We start from the raw sequence: 19268 nt of genomic DNA on the forward strand, positions 1-19268 counted from the left end.
CGTAGTGGTGTGAATGTGTGATGCGAGTACAACACTTGTGAAGTGCAATAAAACCCCTTCTCCCTCTTGTCCTTCTCCTTCGTCTTCTTCCTCTCTCTCTCTTCACAGAGCTGCACAAACACAGAAGAAGAGCTTTACATAACTCCTTCTTCTTGTTCTTCTCCCTGTGTGGTCTCTTGGAGGTCAATGCGGGTAATGGGGACTAGAGATTCCACTCCACGACTGATTCTCTGGCTCTGCTTAGGGTTCTTGATTCTAGGCGTTGGGTTTGTTCAATGCGGCGTTACTTATGACCGTAAAGCACTTCTCATCGATGGACAGAGACGAATCCTCTTCTCTGGCTCCATACATTACCCTCGAAGCACACCTGATGTAAGTTTTGGAATTAAAAAAAGCCCTAAACTTTATTTCTGGGTTTTAACGAAAAAAAAAACCTAAACTTTTCTTTCTTGTTTTCAAAGGTATTAACTTTCTGTTGTTGTGGTTTAGATGTGGGAAGGTTTGATTCAGAAGGCGAAAGATGGAGGCATTGATGTGATTGAGACTTATGTCTTCTGGAATCTCCATGAGCCTTCTCCTGGCAAAGTAAAGTGGTTTCTTTCAGTTCTGTTTCAAGTTCTTACATTATGTTCTGTCTTTTTTTGACAATTAGTTCTTTTTTTTTCCTCTTCAGTATGATTTGATGGGAGGAATGATTTGGTGAGGTTCGTTAAGACCATTCACAAAGCTGGTTTATACGCTCATCTTCGAATTGGACCTTATGTTTGTGCCGAGTGGAATTTTGGGTAAGTAACCAAACTTCATGTGACTTGTCTTGTCTCTAATTATGCTGTTTCTCAACTCTTTAAGTTGTTTTTTTTCTTTGGCAATGAGCAGAGGGTTCCCTGTTTGGTTGAAGTATGTTCCTGGAATCAGCTTCAGAACAGATAATGAGCCTTTCAAGGTCTCTATGAGTTACATATATTCACTTAATCCATTAGATGTTTTTATGGAACTTGTGATATTAATGTTCTTGGGGATAACGTTGCAGAGAGCTATGAAAGGATTCACGGAGAGAATAGTTGAGCTGATGAAGAGTGAGGACTTGTATGAGTCCCAGGGTGGCCCTATTATCCTTTCTCAGGTTAATACTTTTTAATTGAAAAGATTAAATACTTTGATTAGTGATCATGAAGTAAACAGAAAGGTGTCTTGTCTTTTTATTGGAATGTAGATTGAGAATGAGTATGGAAGACAAGGGCAGTTATTGGGAGCAGAAGGCCACAACTACATGACATGGGCTGCTAAAATGGCTGTAGCAACTGAGACTGGTGTCCCATGGGTGATGTGCAAAGAAGACGATGCCCTGACCCTGTGGTGAGTTTAAAAGCTTTGTAATAACTTTACTGAGTATTTGGTTTAACTCAAAACTAAATTGCATTGGTACTGAAACTTATTGATTTTTGGTAACAGATAAACACATGCAACGGTTTCTACTGTGATTCGTTTGCTCCTAACAAGCCATACAAGCCAACCATATGGACAGAGGCATGGAGTGGCTGGTACAAATATATTCATTTACTTAAACGGACTAATCATTTTCAAATCTTTTTTATATTTTTTTGAACCGATGTATCTTTAAGGTTCACTGAGTTCGGTGGGCCAATGCACCATAGACCAGTTCAGGATCTGGCGTTTGCTGTTGCACGTTTCATACAAAAAGGAGGATCCTTTGTAACTATTACATGGTATGTAGAGTTAAACCTCTTAGCTAAACGTTTTGGTTTTAGATTTGGTTTTGCCTGAAGACAATCTTTCTCTGTTTCCCTTTGAGAACAGTATCACGGAGGACTAACTTTGGAAGAACAGCCGGAGGTCCATTTGTCACCACCAGCTATGATTATGATGCTCCCATTGACGAATACGGTAACCCCAGATTCATTGGAATATAAGGCTAATGGTATGCTTTATGTACTAACTGAGTTGTTGTTAAATGTTGAATAGGTTTAATCAGGGAACCTAAATATGGTCATCTAAAGGAGCTCCACAAAGCTATCAAGATGTGTGAAAAAGCTCTGGTTTCAACTGATCCTGTTGTCACATCTTTAGGAAACAAGCAACAGGTTTGAATGGGTTTAAAATTTTGATAAATATGATTTTTGTTTAGCTCCACCTCTTACTAAACTCTTGTCACCTTGTTTTTCTCAGGCTCATGTATACTCTCCAGAGTCGGGGATTTGTTCAGCTTTCCTTGCAAACTATGACACAGAATCAGCAGCGAGAGTACTGTTTAACAACGTTCATTATAACTTACCTCCTTGGTCAATCAGCATTCTTCCTGACTGTAGAAATGCAGTCTTCAATACTGCAAAGGTAAAGTGTATAATAATCATTATTGTTCTGAATTTAAGATACTCGGATTGTTTTTTTTTGATAATCATAGGTTTCTCTTGTTTGATATTCAGGTTGGAGTTCAAACATCACAGATGGAAATGTTACCCCACAACCACACGAACTTCAAGTGGCAGAGCTATTTGGAAGATCTTTCATCTCTAGATGACAGCTCCACGTTCACCACTCAAGGGCTCTTAGAGCAGATAAATGTCACACGTGACACAAGCGATTATCTTTGGTACATGACCAGGTAAAAAGAAAAAAAAACACATGTGCTATATATAGCTGCAATGTGATTCTCAGGACTTGCTAAAACCCAACATTTGGAATTTTTGTAATGTAGTGTTGATATTGGCGAAACTGAATCGTTCCTGCATGGTGGAGAGCTCCCAACTCTCATTATCCAGTCTACAGGCCATGCTGTGCATATATTTGTCAATGGACAGCTCTCAGGTATAATGATTTACCTCATTAACTTCCATTAGAGAGTTTCTGATATGCAAAAACGTTAATATAAATGGCAGGTTCTGCATTTGGAACAAGGGAAAACAGGAGATTCACTTATAGGGGAAAGATCAGTCTACATTCTGGAACTAACAAAATAGCATTGCTGAGTGTTGCTGTTGGATTACCAGTTAGTATTCTTTTTTTCTTCCTCGTCTTCTGCATTAAGTTTTTTTTTCTCTTGTCCTGATGATGATGATCCTTTGTGTTCAACTCTGAAGAATGTGGGTGGACACTTTGAGTCATGGAACACTGGAATCTTGGGTCCGGTTGCACTGCACGGTTTGTCTCAAGGAAGTTAGACTTGTCATGGCAAAAATGGACATATCAGGTGGGGCTGAAAAGTGAAGCTATGAATCTTGCATATCCAACCAACACTCCTTCTATTGGGTGGATGGATGCGTCCTTAACTGTACAAAAGTCTCAGCCTTTAACATGGCACAAGGTTGACTGAATCAAACATAACTCCTCCATAAAAGCTTTTTCTAGTTTATAATCTGTACTTTTTTTTGTTTTTTTTGTTTTTTCAGACTTACTTTGATGCACCTGAAGGAGACGAGCCGCTTGCTTTGGACATGGAAAATATGGGAAAGGTCAGATATGGGTGAACGGTGAGAGCATTGGGAGATACTGGACGGCTTTTGCAACCGGTGACTGTGATCACTGTAGCTACACCGGTACATACAAACAGAACAAGTGCCTATCCGGCTGTGGCCAGCCTACACAGAGATACTACCACGTGCCGAGATCATGGTTAAAGCCGAGCCAAAACCTGTTGTCGTATTCGAGGAGCTTGGGGGAAACCCATCAGCTGTTTCTCTGGTTAAAAGATCAGTATCTGGAGTCTGTGCTGAAGTCTCTGAGTACCATCCGAATATCAAGAACTGGCAACTGGAAAGCTATGGTAAAGGACAAACGTTTCATAGACCAAAGGTTCATTTGAAGTGTAGTCCTGGTCAGGCCATTTCAGCTATCAAGTTCGCAAGCTTTGGCACTCCTTTAGGGAAATGTGGGAGTTACCAACAAGGAGAGTGTCATGCAGCTGCTTCATACGCTATCTTAGAGAGGGTAAGAATGATAAGAATTGTTTACTTAAATTTCAGTCACACTCTTTTTGTTTTTTTTCTCTTAATAACCGTGTTGTGGTTTTGTTACATGCAGAAGTGTGTAGGAAAAGCGAGGTGTGCAGTGACGATATCAAACAGTAACTTCGGGAAAGATCCGTGTCCGAATGTGTTGAAACGGTTGACTGTTGAAGCAGTTTGTTCTCATGAGACATCTGTAACCAGCTGGAGACCTTGAAGACAACTATTGTTCTACAAAATGTATAACCAAACTATACAGAGAGAGAGGAAAAATAAGTAAGCTGAGTTAAAATCTGTGTCTGTGTGTGTTAGTTTTGAACAGAAGAACTTTGTGGTTTAGAGTAGTTTGAGTTAGGTAAGAGAGGAGAGTCTATAGAGTTGTGATGAGTCTTGGGCAATTCCGGGTCTTGTCAAAAACGTTTCTGCCCACCGGTTTACCTACGACCATTTTAACCGGTTATGGAGACTGGAATTGTTGGGTATGAATGAAGTCTGGTTTAATGTTTGGTTTTGATTTGTCTCTGTAATCAACGATGAATGTTACGAGTTTTCTATTGTGTGAGTGTGATCCATTTGTTTCAATTTTTTGTTTTTGTTTTGGTAAAACATTTGTTTCAAATTTACTTCTGCTTTCATTTCAACTTTTATTTCTCTGTTTTAGTTAGGTTTTATAAACCTTTTTAACTCGTTAACTATATATAAAACCTTTAAACCTTTTTTAACATAAAGCCTAGATTACGATTTTAAAAATAATTCAGTTTAGATTTTTTTGTTAACAAGTAAATATCTGTATTAGTTGTATTCTGTTTGGATTTTTATTATTGTGTAAAATACTTACCACATCTTAAATCGTAAAATCTGGTAATATTTTGCATTCAGTGGATATATCTAAATCGTAAAATCTGATAATTACTTGACAACAAAAAAAAATCTAATACTTTGTTACATTTCGATGATTTACATATCTATTTTCAATTTAAATTTTATTCTTAAGAAATATACCGTACCAAAGTTCAACAATAAAATATTCCTAACTAAATTCTTGCCAGTAGCATATTCCTAAACATCCGACTCCAGCTTATATAAAGACTAGTTAACCTATTTATCACACAATAAACACCAAACAATAAACACCAAAGCTCTTAAGCAATTAAAAATGAAGTCAATGAATTTTTTCTTACTCTCCCTCGTTCTTCTGAGCATCAACACCTTAATCAATGCTGGATTAACCAGCAAATACGTACGTCAAGCGCTACCATCGATTGAGATGTCTCTTGAAACGTTTCCTTCACCTTCTGGTCATAATGTTCCTGAACAGGTTTGGATTAATTTTTTTTTCAGTTGCATCACAATATATATCAAACCATCATTTTGTATTGATTTTTTTGGGTTATTATTTCAGGTTCATCTAACGCAAGGAGACCATGACGGACGTGCCATGATCGTCTCGTGGGTGACACCGTTAAACCTAGCTGGTTCCAACGTCGTTACTTACTGGATCGCCAGTAACAACAGCGACGTGAAGCCTGCGAAGAAGAAATCTCATGGTTCAACGTCCTCTTACAGATACTATGACTACGTTTCTGGTTTTCTTCACCACGCCACCATTAAAGGACTCGAGGTTTGTGTACTTTGTCATCCAAGTAACAACGTGTACTTCTTTTTATATGGTTTCTTAATGTTTATCTTTTTGTTGTTACGTTGCAGTATGATACTAAGTACATCTATGAGGTTGGTACCCATAAATCCGTTAGACAGTTTCACTTTACGACTCCTCCAATGGTTGGACCTGATGTTCCCTACACATTCGGGATTATTGGTAATGCACGGATCTTTCTAAAACTAAATTTTAAAATATTGTTTGCAAATCGATATGTAATGGGTTCATTTGGTTTTGTAGGTGATCTTGGACAAACCTATGCTTCAAACGAGACATTGTACCATTACATGTCGAACCCTAAAGGCCAAGCAGTTCTCTTTGCCGGACACTTGTCTTACGCAGACGACCATCCAAACCATGACCAGAGAAAGTGGGATACATGGGGAAGATTCATGGAGCCTTGCGCTGCTTACCAGCCATTTATCTATGCCGCTGGGAATCACGAGATAGATTTCGCTCCGGAGATTGTAAGATTCGCTTAGTCGCAATCAATTTAAGTCTCTTTTTTTTGTTGTTTTGGTTTTGTTCGGTTTAATTTGAATCTGTAATATTAGGATGAGACTCACCCCTTCAAGCCTTACATGCACCGTTACACTAACTCCTACAAAGCCTCAGGGAGCATATCTCCACTTTGGTACTCAGTCAGACGTGGCCCTGCTCACATCATCGTCCTTTCCTCTTACTCTGCCTATGGTAACAAAAAAAAATTCCCAAAACCCTAAAGATTTGTAATCTCTCTTGATTTTTTATCACGTAATCTCATTATCAGGCAAATACACACCACAATACTTGTGGCTGGAGCAAGAGCTGAAGAACGTGAACAGAGAGGAGACTCCGTGGTTGATTGTCATGGTTCATTCGCCGTGGTACAACAGCAACAACTACCATTACATGGAAGGTGAGAGCATGAGGATTATGTTTGAGTCGTGGCTTGTTAACAGCAAAGTTGACTTGGTCTTGGCTGGTCATGTCCATGCCTATGAGAGATCCGAACGTTTCTCCAATATTAAGTACAACATCACCAATGGCTTTTGTACTCCTGTGAAAGATCTTACTGCTCCAATGTACATCACTATTGGAGATGGAGGAAACATTGAAGGAATCGCAAACAGGTACTAAGAACAATGATTTGTTTGTTTTGGTGATATAAAACTAAACTAAAGTCTTATATTTTGTGTTTGCATTCAGCTACACTGACCCACAACCAAGCTACTCAGCGTATAGAGAGGCTAGTTTCGGTCACGCTCTCTTGGAGATTAAGAACAAGACCCATGCGCTTTACACTTGGCATAGGAACCAAGACAATGAGCCCGTCGCAGCTGATTCTGTCACGTTGTATAACCGATACAATTTACAGACCGATGAGTAGTTTGAATGTCTAAGTTCTTGTTTTTTTGTTATTTGATTTAGGATTTTATTTGTTTTCTCTGATTTTCTGTTTCGATTTGTTTTTTCATCAGATTTAATAAGATTGCGTTAGATTTTCTCCAATATTACACGGATAAATTTGTTTGGATCATCAAATATTATCTTCTTTTATATACAAACAAAATAATTACCTTAATAACTAATAAGGGATAAATAAGGGAAGTGTTGTCAAAAAAAAAAAATAATAAGGGAAGTAATATCTGGTGAGATTATAACGCGACGAAGACCACGTAGTAAGAGGAGGAATGTTTCAGACCTCATTGTCTCCACCGGAGATCACTCAGCAAGTTCCAAGTACGATTACAGTCTACAGATACGACGGTGACTCCTCTGGAAACCCTAAAATGCCGTAGCTTCTAGAAAGCCGGAGAAAACTTTGTGATCACGAAAGATGATACTCAGACTGCTCCAGGTCATCTCTTTCTCTCTTACACACAAATATAAATACAGGCATCACTTAGTTACAAAAATGGTGTTTGATGAGATGAAATTTTGTCAGGTATGCTTGAGAATGCTCGCGTGCATCCCAAGTTTCTTCACTTGAATGCAACTTCACACAAATGGGCTTTTGGAGGTAAGCTAAGAGATGATTGATCAACGAAAAAAAACTTGTACTTATTTTTTTAAATTAGTATATGGATTCGGATCTATGAGTTATATGGTTTAAAACAATTACGGATATAAGACTAATTAAACAATATATTTTTTTTCTTAATTATTTTGTAATGATGTTTGTTATTTTTATTTTTGTACTGTATTGCAGCAATCGCATAGCTAGTTGAAAATGCTGTTGACGAGGTATGCATGCATGCCTTAGGGAAACGCTTCTCTTTTGCTCATTATGTGTGAAGTGTATCTTATAGCATTTTCTTTTGTTCATTGTATTCTTCCTTAGATACAAAACGGTGCCACTTTTATCAAGATCGACAAGATTGATATAGTCAAAGACAACTTACCAGCTTTAGTTTTCCAAGACGATGGGGCCGGGATGGGATCAGAAAATGCATGAGCTTAGGCTACTCATCAAAGAAGTCTAATAAGACAATTGGACAATGTAAGTTTTTTTTATATGTATATTTTGTTAAAAGAAACGTTGAGCTTCTTTCTAGTTAGGTTACTAACAAGAGTTTCACCTTTTGTGTGTGTAGATGGAAATGGTTCTAAGACAAGTACCATGAGACTTGGAGCTGATGCCATCGTTTTCACTCGCTCAACTCGTGAAGGGTATTGACATATATTGTACATGTACATTCTGAACTTAGCGTGTGCTCTGTTTTTAACTTTTACTATGTTTTTATAGCAAAACTACCCAGTGCGTTGGTCTTCTGTCTTACACGTTCCTTAGGAGAACGGGCCAGGATGAATATGATGTTATTGTTCCTATGATAAAACCTTCAGCATTTGTTGCTTCTTGTTTTCATGTCTGAACTAGACATTACACTACAATGTTTGGAAACTCAAGACGGTCTCCAATGCAGATTTATATTGATGTATCCAAAGATGGGCTGCCAGACTGCCAGTGAAGTAAAAGTTGGATTCATCAAGGAGGCACCTAAAACTTCCAGTTATCGGATTCAATGTATATCACAAAAAACCGTCTCATTCAAGTACATTTTGATGTTGCAGTTAGTTCAAGAAAATCTTCAATCGTTAGAATTAAGCAATTGTAGCAACTTTGTTCATTATCTGAGATCCATTGCACCATTAAAAGGCAGTGGTGTTGTCAGTATAGTGATTTCTTTCCTTGACGACTCCATTGAATATGTTTTGTTTGAGGGAAAGACCTTAGAGGAGAGACTCATTATTAACCAAAATATGCTCCCCAGGAGTTCTTGAAGCAAACTTTATAGAACCGGCTCATGATAAGCAGGATTTTGAAAGGTCTTCTCTATTCTAGCGGCTGGAGGGGAGGCTGAAAAAGATTGTAGATGATTACTGATATCTTCTTCCTCTCCATATTTGTTAATTTAGGTTCCACACCACATTATCTTTGTTTGACTATTGCACTGCTTGTTATGGTAAAAAAACAGGAACAGAAACTGCCACGTTTTCGGATACAAGCATTATCAGATGCCTGCAGATAGGTCGAAAAGGGCAGCAATTTTATCAAAAAAAAAAAAAGGGGGCAGCAATACCTGATCAACCCCCTACTGTCAATACCCAAGGTGGTCCGGTAATACGTGAAATGTCTTAGTAAAGGTACTTCGAGCTGTACAGTTGCTGTTCCACCGCCACATATGAGAAATTCCACGGGTGCAAGAGTAACTTCCAACCCGTGCAGCTTAACCCTGAACCAGTATATACTGTAAGTGAACTTCATTTTATGGTTCAATTCACAAATTTAAATATAAAAAATAAAGAGACTGAAGTGAGAACCATCTTCCTAGGATACTACTAGAAGCAATTTCGTTGGCAAGTCAGAGGACGAGATAAATGAAGAGAACATACAACTCTTCATGAGGTATATATAAAACTCAACATGAAAAAAAACTCACTTCATGAAAAATGTTTTTACTAGGTGCGAGGAATATATAAAGAAAGAGACTGAAATGGAACAGACGGTAAGTTTGATTCCGTGTTATTAAACCAGAGACAAACATCTGTCCGGTACATAGATTCTAAGTTCTGACATATATATAGATGGATGATGAAACAGGTAAGGAACTTAGAAAAGGAACTGGAAGAAGCTAAAAGGAAATGTGCACAACTTGCTCTGCTTGTGGCTGCTAAGAGGAATGAGATGCAGCAAGTTTAGTTAAAACGTTAATTCTTTGGAATCTAAAGAGCCCTAGTTTGATTAAGAAATTATAAGTGTTTTTAAGGTAAAAATACAAAGGAACAAATATTGAGTTGAACCTTGTTATTTTGATTGGATTTGTATTATTGATTTTTTTCAATTTTGCTTTACGTTTGGACAAGTTTTAAATACTAGTGTTGGTTCCATTTGCTACACACGTGCAGGACAACTTTTCAGCTTGTCGATATCTCATATATATCTATTTTGCCAACATCTCCATCTATGGCAGTTCACTCATGTAATGGAACTGAGAAACAGGAATGCTCTTGAGATAACTAAGAGTGTTACACGAGACTGTCGATATTCATCATATATTTCTACAGGAGGTTTTAGATGGTTGGATGCAAGTTTGGAGTCATAAGCAGCCTGTCATAAACTGGATACACAGATATCTAGAGTGTACTGCTGCACCTATTTTCTGTTTTTTAATTATTTCTCATGTTTTGTTTTACATTTGGTTATGACATAGACTTTACCCTTTGTTTTGGGCTATATAGGTTATTTACTTTGGTTTCCTTAGGTAATACAAGCGAAGCATATTTCAGTGACAAAAAATGCTAATGGCTTTTAGACTTTCTAAACAACTTCTCTAGACCCAAACATTTTCTTTTCTAGTAAGTCGTATCCTTATTTAGATCTAATAACAAATCCATTTGATTGAGTTATAACAATTCACTTATTTTGATTTTGAAATTCATATCAATAACTCTCAAATCTACTCTTTTGATTTGAAAATCATTAAATTTATGGAAGATTTCTAAATCTAAGGTGGATTTATGAATCCATTAAACTACTAGAACCAATAACCCCCACTTAATTATGGCGTTCTTGCATTTTCTTATAAGCATGCGCATATGTAACTGCCAGAAAAACAGTTAGGATCTAAGGCAAGCCTCTAAAAATAGTTCTACTTAAAGTATCATAAGTTGAGATTGTAAGAACCAATTCTCTCTCAAAGTTAACTAGACTTGTGAGGACTAAAAAAAGTGGTCCTGCTTGTTACAAAAGTATGGATTTTTAATTTAATTTTATAGAGTGGGGACAATTACAGAAACCTAAGTTTTATCATTATGTATATATCTTAATTAAAAGAAAATCCATTAGACATAAAATTTCATTAAATGAATAATGGAGGAGGTAAAGGTGCAGTAGAATCTTCTGCAATCAGTTAATTTGCATCCCAACCCAACTGGATTAAATGGATAATGATTGTGCGAAGTGAAAAAAACACAATTCACATCATTACATTTTATATGGACCGACCGACCAATCACTAACAACGCATGGACCATATTCAAAATTCAACATCCATTGCCCTATTAGGTTATTGATTGAGCAGGATCCATAGCTCTTTAATTTTAACTTTATATTCCATGCCGATCTTTAAAGTGTAGTAGAGGGTTTGATTGTACTTTCGGTTTGTGTTTACCTTTGTTTAGATGATTAAAAAGCACGGCTAGCTTAAAAATAAAACATTGAAAATTTATACGAGTTGAATACAAATAAGGCTTTTGAAAATTAGATATAAATTTTATGATCGATAAGTAATGTACATATCCATTTACAATCGATAGTAAAAATGGCTCGAGAAATTACTAAATAAAAACAACCAAGTGGTAAGCTCCAGCTTTTATGAGTTTTGGGAAATAGTTTGGTTTCGATATGTACTTCCAATTAACAAAAATAAAATTACCAAGAAAATACAGAAGACTATATTAATACTGAAGGGGATATGTGTTAGGTTTGGTGCATAACTCTTATTCTTCTTTAACTATATTGTTATTATATGTTGATGTAGATATCCAATAGATTAGAATTTTCTCTAAAAGACTCAAATATGCCATGTTGCTTTCAACAAAAAGCCACATTTAAAGGCTGAGAAAATGACAGCCATTATAATAGAATTTCATTTTTTTTCCCATTATTGTCTCGTTCTTGTTCCCATTTGCTCAAATGTACTCCTTTCATGAAGCAAGCAAGCCATCCCATAACTAAGACCTTTTTTTTGGTCAAAAGACCTTCTAGTACTCCTTTGCTCAAATGTTGCCTTAACATAAACATTTGCATATTTACAACTTTAAAAAACAAAGCCTTAAAATAAAAGAAATGCTAAACTTTTTATTTATAAATATCATCAGCGACAACAATCTCAACTTTTATTTGTATTACATCGATTCACTCCCCTCAAACGATATTATTCGTTATTTATTTATAAACATAAGGGAAACCTAATAAATTACTACCAAATAAGAAAATCCACACAGTAATAAGGCTAGCCTTTCTCCAGCTTCTGCCACATAGGATTTGAAAACAATTTTAGAAGTGACATGTCATTAAATGAAAAATTCTGAAAAACCAATGAAAACATTTCGTCTCTCCACGTCGTATCCTATGTGGTCTGTTTTCTTTGCTTTCTCTCTCTCCGTCAATATTGTTAACCCGATTGAACAAAAATTATTTCTTTGCTTTGGAGTTAGCGATCCTTCTATCTGAACCAGATCATGGAGATGTGAAATCATGGGCCTGATGCAATCTGGATGAACTCCAGGAAGAGTGAGGAAATTTTTTTGACCGGCATCTCAGCCTATCCAATGATGTGGAGACGGTGACCAAGGAGGAGATCGTAAATTCTGTGAATTGAAAGTCCGAGAGAATTCTCAACAGGGAGGTGGCATGATCCACGATTTGAAGTTCCACCGCCTGAATTGCAATATCGAATTGGTCACATGGAATGGCTTTAGATTTCGGGTAAGCTTTTCCAGCAAAAGCTTCGGGATAGGCGTCGAGAACTCCTTAACAGATCACCGGAGACGTGGCGTGTGAGAAATCTGAATTTGTCAACGGCTAAATCAATCCAGGCTTCCCGTTTTTGTCGGAGACTGACGGAGCCATTGATGTGCCTATTAATGACAGCTACTTAATCGGCTAAGTCACCGGTGATAGAGCTGGTGAGTTCTCAGCGGAAGCTACTTTGCTTGCTAACATGGCACATGATTGCTGACAATCAGCTTGCCTCGAGCCAACACCATTAAGGAAGCTAAACAACTCATACTTGTAACTGCAATGGACAGACGCATGTTTTCCATTTAACGCGTTAGGTTCGTTGGAATCACGGGTTTGTTAGATTTTATCATTTCAAAGAGAGTCGGGATGTGATGACGATATCGAGCAGAAGCTGGAAAGTTTGATATCAAGGTTTGTTAACTGAGATCAACTCTGATTTCACAATGAAAGATTTTAAACAAACCTTTTTGCCATTTCACTGATAAAGTGTTTCTTGTGTGTTTCTTTAGGGTATCATTAGGCTAAGATTGAGCAAATACCAACCTAATATTATTAATAAGCTTAAGGTGTGTGTTAGATGGTTCCAACAAGTAAGCGAATCCATGTCTTGGAGAGGAAAGTATGTGTTTTCCAGAATCTGCAGAGAAAGGACGTAGTGTCACATGGAGGAGTTCGGATCCACATGGTAATTACATTTTGATCTTCGCTTTTTCTTACCCGTGTGATGTGTGATTCAAGCATTATAACGTCGTTGAATAAAGTAATTAGCCATTCTTTACCAATTCAGTTTGTGATCAAAATTTTATTTAGTTACATTTTGAAACTTTAGGTCTTGGGTTATGTATACATTGAGGTTGATAGACTATCCAAAAACTTATATATTTCAAGATCTCTAGAAGAAAAATAATATGAATCCCTTGCCTTTGTTGACCAAATTTTATGCATATGGCCGATCTTGTTATTAAAGTTGGTAGCCAAGTTTATTAACAAGAATGAAAAAGGGTATGTTAGAAAACTCAAGAATTTACAAACATTTATGTAAAGAATATGATCAAATATATCGCAGAAGAATTATATGTAGAATAATTTTCAGAAATCAATATTCATATTGGTGATGGATAATATTTACTGCAGTCGCTTTGCAAAATCATTTTTTTAATAATTTGCCAATAAAAGCTAAAAGCTAATACTCTTATACTATATTCTTATTAATTTCATTTGTATCATGTAATGTTTGTGAACTATTGGTTCCTTCGTTTCATAATCTTCGATATATTGTCATGAACAAATTGACCAATTTTCAGAATTATCCATTTCACTAGCATATTCAAATTTATTTTGAAATAAAGGACATATATTTGATTTGGTTTCATTACTATGAGTCTAAAATGAAATCTTGAAGTATGAACAACAAGTACACACGAACATGAGATGAAACAAATTCAACCACATAGATAGATGATAATATTAAAAAATCTTGAAAATAGTGTTATTTAAGTTTTTTTTTTGTTAAAGTAAAAACAATTATGGACAGAAGAGTTCAAGTAGCATTAACATTCAATCAAGATTAATAAAAAAATCATCTTCTTAAAAATATTTGGATTATAAATTTCGCGGCGTAGCGATTAATTACCTAATGTGTTCAAAAAAAAAAAAAAAAAAAAAAAAAAGCGATTAATTACCTAGAGATATCATTAGGATACTTCATTATGTTTGCTTTGAACTACCTTCGTTATCTTTTTAAGACTTTATACTTATACAACATAACAGAAGTTTCATTGTTGGGATCCTGATTATACTGGTTTACAGTGATCTCGTAGATTCTTTTAAAAAAAATTTTGTGGAATGTACCAGCCACTGTTGTTGCTCTCAGACTGCAAGTGTCGATTTTTTTCCTCTCACAAATTTCAAATCGCTTGATCTCAGATGTCTTAAATAGTTTATTTTTAGATTGTTGTTCTCCAGATTTTTCTTCCTTGATGACCTTACGGGTGAAATCACGTCTTGCACGAGGTAAAACCTCTTGACTCTTTTTTTTTTGTGGTTTAGAGGATATAATACTTGTAATGGTTCAAGTTTTCTTGCAATACTTGTAAAGCCAAAACCAAACGCGCAGCTTACAAAACCATACAGTTTAATTTGGTTAGCTGTGGTGCCAGGCCGGTTCAACCTTCTGATGGCCCTTGAGGCAAAAAAATATTTTGGGCCCTATAATTAATTTAGTTTGGTACTATAATTTAAATATTATTTAAAAATAAATATAAATTTAAAATAAATTAACTAAATTTATTATTTCGTTTGTATTTACTATATCATTAAGCATTGTCTAAAATTAACACAATAAGTACAAATAAAAAATCTGAATCTTTGTTAAAAAAAACAAAATATATGGGCCCTTTATGTCACTAACTTTTTTAGATTTGTGTTGGGTCTTGGGGCGGGTGCACCTCTCGCCCTACCCATTAAGCCGACCCTGTGTGGTTCCTGCAGTTGTATATCCGGTGCTATTACTCACCAAGTTGATCATCAAGGACTTCTTATTTTTGAAGGTATAATATTGGTTCTCGCAGATCAGTTCTTGATCCGAAAACAAGAGATTATATTGATGATAACGAGTGTCGAGATGATGATGACAACATCGAAGAGTTCTCTTTTCCAAAGGGTAAAAATACATTTCAGCTTTGCTTCAGTTTACCATTTTATGTGTGAAATGAATCTTGCGAAAACTTTACTTCTGTAAAGAAAGTAATCAGTCGTTTTTTGTTATTCGGTTTAGAGTTCAGTCTCTTATAATAGCAATAAAATGAGATAATTTTCTACTCAAATAATATATAATGTGAATTTAATTTATCAAAAAGTTGGTTCGAGATGGATGAAAAATAGTTTTACTATATTCTATTTTAGAATACTTCATGTTATTTGTCTCCTTTGATAATATACAGGTTTGCAAGAGATACTTTTACACGATTGTGAATCATACTTTCTTTCTTTTTTTCTGAAAAATGATTGCTGTGAATCATACATTTGATACCAAAGATGATACGAATATTTTATCGGCATATCTGCATAAAAAAATGAAAAATACTTGGATTCACCTCTAGGGTGAACTTAAAGGTCCACCAATCATATTGTTTCATTTTGTATGCAAATTGTTTTTAAAAAGAAAACAAGTTATTTAGTATTTACTTTTAAAAATAAAAAAACAAAATAAACAAAAAATAGTTAAAAAAAAAAAGAAAATTAATATTATTAACCCTGTCTGCACTAAACCCTGAATCACAAACTAAACTCTAAACTATAAACACTAAACCCTAAACTCTTAGGTAACCCCTAAACCCTTGGGCAAACTCTAAACTCTTGGATAAATCTTAATCCTAAGTCCTAAGCACTAAACCATAAACAATAAATCCTAAATTTTTAAATGTACCCAAGAGTTTATGATTTATTCAAAAGTTTATTATTTAGTGTTTAGTGTTTAGGACATGAGTTTAAGATTTATTCTACAGTTTAGGTTTTATCTCAGAGTTTTGGGTTTACCCAAGAGTTTAAGGGTTACTTAAGAGTTTAGAGTTTAGTGTTTAGGGTTTTGAGTTTAGTTTTTACGGTTTAGGATTTAGTGTAGACGGTGTTAATAATATTATTTTTTTTTTCAAACTAATACTATTTTTTTGTTTGTTTTATTTTTTATTTTAAAAATTAAATGTTAAATATCTTGTTTCCTTTTAAAAAAAATCTGCATACAAAATAAAATAATATGATTGGTTGGTGAACCTTTAAATTTACCCTAGGGGTGAACCCAAGAATAACTCTAAAATAATATGTTTAACGTAATGACGTAAATAAGAGCAACATCCCGACAAAACTTCAAGCAAAAGACATAAAAAAGAACTCCAACTAATAAAAAATACAAAACAAATACTTCAACTGAAGAAATTACAAAACAAGAACTTCAACTGAAGAAAATACAAAACAAAAAAATATCAAAAGCGAGCCAAATAATTATTATAAATTTTTTTTTGAAAATAATGAATAGAATATGGAAATGGAAATAATTTATACAACAAAGAAAATATAAACAAGTGAATTTTTTTAAAAGAATTTTATATGATAAAATAATAATTAAGAAACTATATAAATCAAATAAACACCTCTTTATCTGAGTGGTGATGTTTATTTTTAATGTCTTTTGCATTTCAGTTAATATATGTTATTTTAAAATTAAAGTAGAAAACATAAATTATAAAACTATTGTACAAAAAAAATTGAACTAATGAAAAATAAACAAAAATATTTGTTTATTAAAATAATATAAATTCTGTAAAAAAATATTTTTGCCAAACTAAATTCTGTAAATATAAATGAAATGTTATCTATCTAAAATACATGAAAACTAATTTGTAAAATATTTATACTAAAGTTAGCGTTTCACAATATAAACTAAATTAAATTTCTAAACATAATTATTTGATTGAAAAGTAAAATAAAATCCCGCTGCGTAGCGCGGGTAATAACCTAGTATGAAGATTAAATAAACTGAAAGAGAGTCAACGCAGAGGAGAAGGCAACACTGGGCTCAAGAGACCTCTCGACAGGTTTAAGGGACAGACAGCAAACGTCTTCTTCTTCTCGGGCCTTTCCCACTTGTCATTTTCTCTTCTCATTCTTTCGTTCTTTCTTTTAATTTTTTTTTATTTAAAAAACCCTTCATGACTAAATTTCACCATTTTAATAGCATTTCCTTTCCAAAACCTTCGGATTAGACTAACTTGGATCGATCCGATCCTGATAAAGGCGATTTTAATTTGATTTTGATTTTTAGAGTTTAATTTGGTTCAATTGTGTGGTCAAGCGGACGAGTTTACTATTAATTATACAAAAGCATAAGAAACGATATAGCTATTGTTTCTTGTTCTATTCTGATGTGACACCACTGATTTTACAGGGGAGGATTATAAAAGGACTGATATTTTTCTTTATCTCAAAAATCCAGACCAATCCAACAGATATCTGGTCCATCACAACATCTTCAACTGTAGAATCCACGTTGATGTATGTATTAACATCTCAAAATGTTTTTTCTTTCCTTTAATCTCAGATAACTGGATCGTCTAAACCTCAAGGTTGTTTTTTTTGAAAATAAAATAAAAAATAAACGTTATTAAAATAGTATTTGTAGTATATCCCTATAACCATCGGATAGCATGGAATTCGTGTGAAAATGAAAAAAAGTTGCACCGGTATTTAATCAAACTGTACGCATTTTATACTAACTTATATAAATTTTAAAATTTTCATTTTTCATATCTTATGAGTTCTGAAAAAAATAGAGTATTGTTTGTCCTTTTTCCTCACCGAAAGTATTTGATTAACGATATGCAGTGCGAAATGGCAAGTATACTGTACATCTCATTTTACACCTATATTTTTCCAATCTAAATGTATACCTCCTGAGATTGCATAAATCATCTAGATAGCAAGTTTAGTGATATAAAACGATGGTACTTCATTTTCCATATTCTGTTATTTTGTGTCAGAATACGTGTTCACAAAGTTATTGTAGAGAATGCAAATCATGATATTCTTATTCATAGATCTTATTACATTATTTTACTTCGTCTTTTATAGAAACATAAATAATTCACGGTAAAAAGTTTGGAATACGAAAAAGTAGACGTAGGTGGCGCAGTGTTCCCTTGTATAGCCGCAGAGAGTCCAAAGAGTAACGTGCGTTTTTTTCTTCTTTTTTCACCTTTCCTCAGTTTTATTGTTTTTTTTTTGAAGATTTCCTCAGTTTTGTTGTTGTTGTAAATATTTCCTTTGATTATTCAGATCGCTCGACAACTAATATTTGTATGATCACTTGTTACAATCAATAAAAATAGAGCCTCTTTTTCACTGCCCGAATCTCTCTGTTTCCATAAACTATTCTATGGTATTTTTTATACACCACATTGATCATTAGTCTATTCTTAGTATTAGTTCACCTAATCACTGATTTTCTTGTGCGTGAAAAAATTAAGAATATCTATAAATTTAATAACAAAAATACTGACTTAACCAATGCAAATCGGTCTAGTAGTCTTGAAGAAACTTCGGTCCCAACACGGATCCGAATTCTATTCGCTCTGACCTCAAAATGATTTAGACTTCGTGAAGGTACAGACGCATGTTGGTTCTAAGTTCAAGAGAATTAGTCGGTTGGCCACAGCCGCCGAATCACCTTCTGATTAATAAAAAAATACTGATTTTCTAATGCACTACAATAAATAAGCTTCGCTAAATCTCCGACCGATAAATTCTTTGTGAACGTAAAGAATGAATATGAAAGAAATGTATGAATAATATGGTACGAATGAAATGTAATGTTTGTTCCTTATCAAAATTAATAAAGAATGATTTTTTTTATTTTTTTCCATAGAAAAGGAATGAGAAGAAGAATAATGAAAAATTAATCTTTTTAAAAATGATAAGAAATTCAATGTTCACTTTATTCATTGATCACCATTCAAAGCCTAAAAAAAATTGGGAAAATTGTTTTTTTAGGCAAAAAAAAAACAATAACTATGTTCTATTAGTCTAATTTGTCTTTTGTACCATTTTTTCTCTAATACTTTTTACTGTTTTCTAAAATAAATTA

At 34.5% G+C, this 19268-nt stretch overlaps 1 protein-coding gene and 2 pseudogenes across 1 annotated transcript; all 3 read left to right on the forward strand.

The window, feature by feature from the left end:
- On the forward strand, positions 1 to 4546 carry LOC130511913 (beta-galactosidase 3-like; annotated as a pseudogene).
- A 521-nt stretch (positions 4547 to 5067) lies between these two features.
- Positions 5068 to 7113, forward strand: LOC130510494 (purple acid phosphatase 6-like). The gene is made up of 7 exons (XM_057006857.1): positions 5068 to 5280; positions 5365 to 5583; positions 5670 to 5781; positions 5863 to 6089; positions 6177 to 6315; positions 6392 to 6734; positions 6811 to 7113. The coding sequence occupies exons 1-7, from the start codon at positions 5119 to 5121 to the stop codon at positions 6989 to 6991; spliced, it is 1383 nt and encodes a 460-aa protein (XP_056862837.1). The 5' UTR covers positions 5068 to 5118; the 3' UTR covers positions 6992 to 7113.
- LOC130511963 (protein MICRORCHIDIA 1-like) lies at positions 6997 to 8677 on the forward strand (annotated as a pseudogene).
- The last annotated feature ends 10591 nt before the right edge of the window (positions 8678 to 19268 follow it).

Source organism: Raphanus sativus, chromosome 4 (assembly GCF_000801105.2).
Source record: "Raphanus sativus cultivar WK10039 chromosome 4, ASM80110v3, whole genome shotgun sequence".
NCBI classification, from domain to species: Eukaryota; Viridiplantae; Streptophyta; class Magnoliopsida; order Brassicales; family Brassicaceae; genus Raphanus; species Raphanus sativus.